The 8,562-nt window shown below is 36.4% G+C and overlaps 1 protein-coding gene across 1 annotated transcript; it reads left to right on the top strand.

Moving 5' to 3' along the window:
• Positions 1–766: 766 nt before the first annotated feature.
• On the top strand, positions 767–5,735 carry LOC106477660 (protein tiptop-like). Its single transcript, XM_022381165.1, has one exon. The coding sequence runs from the start codon at positions 822–824 to the stop codon at positions 3,813–3,815; it is 2,994 nt and encodes a 997-aa protein (XP_022236873.1). The 5' UTR covers positions 767–821; the 3' UTR covers positions 3,816–5,735.
• Positions 5,736–8,562: the final 2,827 nt, after the last annotated feature.

Here is an 8,562-nt window from a genome sequence, read left to right as displayed (position 1 = left end):
ACATGAATTGTTTGTTTTTTATGTCTCAGTTAACTGCATGAATTGGCACGTACTGTTGTCACTACCACTATACTTAGATGATCACGTCTGACATATTGTGGTAAAGATTATGGATTATTTACATTATATTACGTGGACTTGTTTTCGTTATATCCCTGTTCCCTGTTTCTCTGAAACATATTCCTTTCTCGAAACTGATGGGTTGCTTATTATGAATGACCACGTTCAAAATATGCGTTAGTAGCGATTATTTACAGTATATATCAAAGGAAGAGGTATTTCCTTGAAAGCTGTCTGTCACAGTGCCCAATCCCATGCCGTCCTCGGCTGTGTATGTCGTGGCGGGACTGTTAAGAGCTCTCGTGATTTATAACCCGCCACAACGCATAGCGTCTCAACCCTAGTGGAGTAACGTAAGAAGCGGAGGTTGGTGGGCCGGAAATGGTTTATGTCATTTTAATGCAAATAACGGTCAAGGAGGATCTCGACAAAACATCAACCACTGCTACACGAAACACCCTTTAGTAAAGTGTTATAGTGCTGGGAACCGTAATACTAAGAGTGTTTCCAATGTTGTGTCACAATAGTAAATGTTAGCACCTCGCCAGTTTCGATATTGTTGATTTTAGAGTGATAATAAGTGCTTGAAAAGATGTGCTTCACTAATTTCTGGTGCAAAGAACATTTGTTAGGAATGTTTGATATTTTCCTGTAGAGTTCATTAAATAAATCATACAATAACATTTTTGTTTTTCTTTTCAGTTGAAGAAACCGATTACGGGAGAAAAGACGAGTCCACGACACTAGTGCCTTCTAATGTTATGGAAGCTGTTACAAATCAACAGACGAACGAAGAAACAGGTATCCAAAGCTATTCAGATCTGGACGTCGGTTCTACTCCATACGCCGAATCTGTTGCCGTGGAAACCAGGGATGAAGAAACGTCAAGAGCCTCAGTAAAAGGAACTTCTACGTTTAGGATATGTAAACTTCAGGAAAAAGAATCTTGTGACAATACAACTGAAGAACTGAACTCTTTATGTGAGCTTATGGCTGAGGATAGTCCATTGGACTTTAGCTTGAGAAAAGAAGCTCATCCAGAAACATCAATAAATAATCGATTTTCGAGATCTATTGAAAATGGGCACAATACAGAGGCTCAAGATATGCCATTAGATTTATCTGTCTCTCGGAGAAAAGTTATAAGTACTAACTGTCCCATTCGCACTAAGGTGAGATGTACTGAAATAAACTCTACCAAACCGCATAACATCCGGTCTGATTCTTCAGCAGAAGTCATTGTCCAGGATGAAAGTTTTCATTTTAACGCCTTTGAATGGAATGGTAAGCTGAGTCCTAGCAAGCTTGCTAATGTCTCTAACTTACCACTTAAATCAGTTTCTAAGCCTGCTCTATCATCCCCATGTTCCAGTATGCACTATCCAGGCGCCCAAAGTCAGCCTTTGAGTGCTAGCATCAGGGGTAGCACTGCCCTGGAGGAGCTCAGTTCAGTAAGTCAGGTTTCATCTAAATCTGATGGTTATCGACAAGGGACCCGACAGAATCCTTGGCAAAACCAGTGGATTAGTAAGAGCGGAGAGCAGACTAAAGATGTCTTTACGTGTGTGTGGTGTAAGGAATCCTTTCAGAGTTTATCAGAGATGACAATACATATGAAACACAGTCCTCGGTGTGGCATGGTTGGCATTCAAGACCCCTGCTTATCCCCTACAACATCTGTATCTCCAATCCCCGGATCCAAAAGCTCAACTTCAAGTGGAAGTAGAAACTTCTTGGTTAAAGAATCTATGACACTACCCCGGAAACTTGTTCGAGGACAAGATGTCTGGCTTGGTAAAGGTGCAGAACAAACAAAGGAAATTCTAAAGTGTATGTGGTGTGGACAGTCATTCAAGAGTCTTGCAGACATGACAACTCACATGCGAGTCACTCAGCATTACATAAATATCATCAGTCAAGACCAGCTCATCTCATGGAGGAGTCCGGAAGACAAGATGGCCTCCCAGTCTCATCTAAACGCTGTACTTACTTGTAAAGTGTGTGATCATACTTTTGGAAGCCTTAAAGAGCTGAGTTACCATATGGTGAAAAATTCCCACTATAAAGAACATATACTGCGTTCAATCACTGAAGGAGGAGGACGTCGTCGACAGACCAAGGAAAGAAGAAAGAAATCTCTTCCTGTCCGAAAACTTCTGGAACTTGAACGTATGGAGTTGTACACATCCACTCAAGTAAAAAGTCAAGACAATGAATCATTTTCCAATATAAAACCCGTGCAAGGAAGAGTATCTTGTGAAGAATGTGGGGAAAAAGTAGACGCCAAAGATTTCATATCTCATATCAAAAGCTGTTCCCAAAGCTCCAAAACACAAGATATAGAAATTGCACAGTCCACAGATACAAGTGAGCATGAGAGTTCTGGAGGCTTGCAGAGTGACCAACTATCTGTGTTGGCTCATAGTTCTAGTCCTGACTCAGCTAAAGCTGATATATCACGGATACAAAAGACTGACGACATCAAGAAAGAACTTAAAGACTCACTAAATGAAGAGATCGAAGAAGTAGACGAACGTGGAGGTTCAGCTGGTAGTTCTTCAGTATTAAATGAAATCGAAAAATTAATAGAAAAAAGTTTTGAAGATCAAAGCAAGAAGAACAATGTCAGTTCCATTGGAATATTACAAAGGTTAGGAATTGATGAAGACATTGACCCTCCGTGGCATTCTTTAGGAATCTCTACAGAACCGAATCATTCAAAGTATATTACTGGAGATTTTCGAAGATCTTTGGTCTCCTCAGCAGGAATAGAAAAGGGCCAGAGCACGACGCCTGACCCAATATCAACAGAAGAAGAGACATCCTTAACTGGAGACACTCGACTCGAAGAAACTCACTTATTAGCATTCCGAGAAAGATCACCACCATGTTCAAGAACTTTAGTTTCCAACCAGGAATCCCGTTCATCACCATCTAATAACAAGATGGCGTGCTACCAACTTGAGAATGATGATCTTTGTTCCATAACAAAGTCGATTAGTACCAGTCAAACAGATGCAAATCCAGCAGAATATGATGTGGACTTTCATTCAGGTAGTCCACCAGTATCTGACTGTGCCAGTGATTCTAAAGAACCATTTTCTGAAACTGAAGCCCCCAGCTGTGTAGCTGACGTATGTAGTGCAACAACGTCAGGAGTTTGTAGTGCATCAACATCCAGCGCGTGTAGTATGCCAGTTCCCGTTTCGTCTAAGCCTTCAATTCCCGAACACAAAGATGGTGAGATATTTAATATTGAAAAAATATATCCCACCACAGTAAGAGATGGATACTTATCAAACAAGAAAAACTCACCATTTATCTCATCAGAGTCCCCGCCCTTAGAACTAAACCACAAAAAACAGAAGGGACACGAAGAAATATCAGACCATCCCCTTAAAGAACTGCAGAAACTTTTAGACAAAACTAATGTTACAGTTACCAAACCTAACCACCAGGTGTCACAAGGTTCGATCCTGGAGTTTTCTTGGGCATGTAATGAAGCAGCAGCTTCAGACTCGCTAATGAAGTGTGCCTTCTGCGACACTCATTTTATATCTAAGGGTGCTTACAGGCACCATCTAAGTAAAGTCCACTTTGTTAAAGATGGGAATGATTCATCTTGGAGCTTAAAGGATCTCCCTGACCCTACGACGCTCGTAAAGGAGTCTATACCGCCTAAGGAGGAAAATCCTCACTATAAGTTTCTAAAGTATACGGAATTAGCAAAACAGTTATCAAGCAAGTACGTGTAAAACTATTGGTGTTGAAATTGATAGTTCCAAAAGACTGAAAATGTTAGGGATGTATACACAGTGCGAGAACTTTTGTTCTGAAGATTTAAGAAATGCTCTTGGTATTACTGTCTTGATTTAAATATGCTAAAGCTAAATAAGAACATATTGTGTCTGTGATCAGACTTATTGTGAACAATAAAAAAAAAACATTTTAAAATTGTTAAGTATGTAATTTTCAAGGAATATCCAGGTTTAAACCCCTAATAATTATGATATGGTCAGTCCAATATATAATTCTAATCCGAAACATTGTTTTCTGTACAAACAAAGCAACATTTTTTTAAGTTACTTGACAAGTATGTAAAATGTGAAAAGATGATCAGGGTTCGAATCAACTTGCCGATAAGAACAAGGAATTGTATCATTAGTGTTTAGTGTCGGAAATATCTCGAATATTTCCAAATTTTCAACTAATAAATTGAGTCGTTTTAAGCTTTCAGAAGTTTATTTGAGTTGTAATCATTTTTTATTTTGATATTTTTTTAAAAATGGCGATCTTTTATAACGTTGTCAAATTGGCAAATATCTGTTCGAAATTAGCTCCAAATATCTGTTCGAAATTAGCTCCAAACATCTGTTTGAAATTAGCTCCAAACATCTGTTCGAAATTAGCTCCAAACATCTGTTCGAAATTAGCTCCAAATATCTGTTCGAAATTAGCTCCTAAGTTATGGGTTTGTTTATCAGCCGGTTATTCATCGTCAATAAAGTTTTAGAAATGATTGAAATCCATAAATAATTTTCCCATACGAAATTATCCATATCTTGTTAGTTGGCTAGGTCTTGGTGCTGTTACATAATTATGTTAACATCAGATCTCACTGAAAATAACATGTCTCACTATATGTACGAACCTTTATTTCATGGTCTGATTTAGCGCAAAGCGACACCTTGGGCTATCTCTACTCTGTCCACCAGGGGGAATTGAAACCAGGATTTTACCGGAACATTTATGTTATGTACTACAGAAAACACGAGATTAGTGGCGGGTAAATTTGTAACAAGTGAAAATATTTTGGTCGGGTATCGAAACCCGGTTTCTAGCGTTGTAAGTCCACAGACATGCCGCCGTGCCACTGGGGGCAACAAAATATGAATTTACTGTTTTATATTACTAGGAATTATTAAACTTGTGTGTACCTTTTTACTGGTCCAAATATCACTGTTTGTTTTGAGCTAATAGACATTAGAATAACAAATTGGAGAAAAAAACGCGAAATTTCAAAATAATAAAAAAAATATGGAACAAATTCAAAAAATTGTAGAATTTATATACAAATTTTGTAATTTTGAACAAATCCGATAGATTTCACAATCCATAATAATGGAATTTTGGTGATCTTTCACAGTGAGCATAAGCTTGTTTTGTTTGTTTGTTAAACCGTGTAGAGTAAACGTGAAACGATATCAAGGTTAGTGTAGTTTTTACTGCTCTCTATTCTTAACGTTTTATTTTCGGCTTTCAATAAGATGCAGAACTAAAATGTGTTTTTTGTTTTTCATAGCTTAGCTTTGTGTTAGTGTTTTGAGGTATTTATACATAATTAACTATTCTAACCATTTTGTAGGAATAAACACAACTTTAAAAAAAGCTTATACAAAAGGATAGAGGATTTTGTGCACGTGAAGAACCATATCAACTTGTGGGTATTTATATATATATTGGTTTATATATAAATTTCATTACTTTGATGAGTGTGCAATGAAAATGATAAAAGATTGTTGTATATAACACAGAATGTTATGTGGATGTTTGTAAACACTTGTACTTAATCTTTTTCTTCAACTTTAGCTAAGAATTCTTATTTGCCAAGAGCTTCCACCTGTTTAATCTCACTGTAAATAGCCATGGTTTCGAGAGTGTGAGCCTTGATACTCTCGTTATTTATTATTCTTACTCACTCACTGGTATTTCTTATGAATTATTAAAGAGAATGTTTTGTCACAAACTGTTGCCTGGTTTCTGTTATTTTTTTGTCACAAACTGTTGTCTGGTCTCTGTTATTTTTAAGTTGCTGTTCACATTACATGCTATTAAAAAGTACAAGGTTAAAATTGACGTTCATTAAAATAAGAATACATTACTTTATACGTGTTTTTGCTGAGATAATTAAATGGTTTAACATGTTAATTAGGCATGGTTTTATTATGAACACCGACCAAGTATCTTCTACAGCCAGATCTTAACTACCGCTTTAGATTCTATAGTTTGTAAACATGACATGAACTGTGAATCACAACTAATAAAAATTGTTTATTGCAGTCGGTAGAAGTCATGATCGTATAACTTACACAAGAATATAATTAATTAATATAACTAACTAGAACGAAGAAAAAAAATAACAACTTTAAATAACTTAGTATCCATCCAGTCTTCAGTCGGGTGTTTTCGTTGTTGATGATATATTAGACCGTAGACCTAATAACACCATAACACGTTTGGGTTAGGCCGAAATTATTTCTCTAAGCAGACCCAATAGGTCAAAAGCAAGTTTACAGACTTACAACGCTAAAATCCGGTGTTCGATTCCACGGCGTTTAGGGAATGCAGATAGTCTGTTGTGGAATTTTACACTAAGAAAATTACAGTAACAGCTAAACAGAAATATAAAATAAATTAGTTACTTTTAAATATTTATTATATAGACAACGATATATTGACAAGTAAATACGTGACATCTACAATAACAACCACACAACATCATCTACAGAACTTGTTATAAGTTTTAATGATATTCTGTGACTGTCATAAATATTAGTTCAGTGTATTTACATATATCTTTTACACTTACGTTAAATTCGTGAAATTAAGCTGTTCAGTAATGTAAATGCTGTATAAAAAAATATTACTTACTAAGATATACAGTGTCAGCAATAGCATGTTCCATAAGATTTGGATGTATCCTGCGACTTCTAGGTTTTAACTAAATCATGACTTTTACGTGCTATACAGAGTTGAGAACGTTAACCCTTGTAATACGAAGATTGTATATCACTACACTTACGAATATCGTCTGCTTCACGGAGGCTAAATGTCACGTGTAACAGACATGACTCTTTCACTTACAGAGATAGAAAACGTCTATGAATAAGTCAATAATACTGAATGATTTATTTTAACTATTTATCTTGCTAATGCGTATATAAAATTCAAGTACATATTAGTAGCCTTGTAGTATTCAACGAACCATCAGGGTTGTAGCGCGTTGATTCAGAGTGTAGGCAAACAAGCCAATCATAACGTAATTTCCAGGTGTTATGGCTCTGCAGACCGGTTGTCAACACGATCATAACATATTGAGTCAAGGCGTTGTGGAAATTCGATCACGCGTTGAATTGAGTCACTGTGGGTTGGAAAAAATGCATTATTTGTCCAATTTCGTGCAAAGTTACTCGAGAGAAACCTATCTATGCTAGCCGTCCCTAATTTTGAAGCGATAGACTAGAGGGAACAAAACCCATCGCCGACTCTTGGGCTATTTTTTACTAAAGAATAGTGGAATTGAACATGGTCAAGTATGTTTGGCGATGGGTTTCGATCCCACCACCCATAATGTACGAGTCAAACTCTCTAACCATTAGTCCAATAATGTATTGATTCAACGCGTAGTTGAACTCCACAACGCGTTGAGATCAATAAGCGATGACCCGTTGTCTACCAATTTACACGGATATAAGAGTGGACATACATTAAAAGCAAAAGCTAAGTTCAATATCAAATAGTTGATCATGATAAATACCTCAGTGCTTTTTATTGTTGTTTTTCAGTCTGGTGGACAGGCAAAAAAAAAAAAAAACTAGCCACGATCTGTTATCAGAACGATTTATTATATCCAGGAAAATGCACGAAACAACAAAAACAAAATGAAATTGATGCTTTAGTGTATTTCAAAATCACAGCCGAAACAAACAAGAATAAACCACAATCTACAATTGGTGCCCACCAGTGTCACAGCGGTATATCTGCGGACGAACGACGCTAGAAACCGGGTTTCGATACCGTGGTGGGCAGAGCACAGACAGCCCATTGTGTAGCTTTGTGTTTAACTACAAAGAACCCTCAACAATTGGCATCTAATTTGTGGAAACTATTCTATTGTTTTTATAATCAGGAAAAGCTATCTACGATGACCACATTTATAACCTGAACTTTACTCACGTGACCTTGTCCTAGCGAATCAAATCTTTACTTGATAAACAAGTAAGTGTAGTTACAACTTGCATATCAATAAATACAAAAACATGTTGTTAGTTTAGAAAAGTTTACCAGAAAAAAGTTTTTCTTTGATGTATTTATGATTGTTTTTACATGAATATATTATTTCATGTGACCTCATTATATCCTCTACCTAGAAATGTTAGCTGTCCTAATTATGATATTATCACATGTAACACTGTTTTCGCCGATATCACCCACTGGAAACTTATAGTTGTCCCTAATTATAATATTATGACGTATGTCCCTTCTTTCCTCGTTATCACCCACTGGAAACTCGTAGTTCCTTCAGATTATGGCATTATCACAAATGCTACTTCTTTCTTCGCTATCATTGACTGGTAAATTTTAATTTATTCTGATTAATAGATTATCATTTGTGGTTAACCTTTCCTCGTTATTATCTTCTGCAAACCTATATTTGGTCCTCATTATGATATTGTATCACGTGGCCCTTATTTCCCCTTTATACCACTACTAGAAACTTGT

The sequence above is a fragment of the Limulus polyphemus genome, unplaced genomic scaffold, assembly GCF_000517525.1.
Source record: "Limulus polyphemus unplaced genomic scaffold, Limulus_polyphemus-2.1.2 Scaffold76876, whole genome shotgun sequence".
Lineage (NCBI taxonomy): Eukaryota > Metazoa > Arthropoda > Merostomata > Xiphosura > Limulidae > Limulus > Limulus polyphemus.
This window is presented reverse-complemented; position numbering and strand designations above follow the sequence as displayed.

Bases quoted from the DNA above. Each gene is read 5' to 3' on its own strand.
- LOC106477660 (XM_022381165.1), top strand. From the start codon at position 822: ATGGAAGCTGTTACAAATCAACAGACGAACGAAGAAACAGGTATCCAA.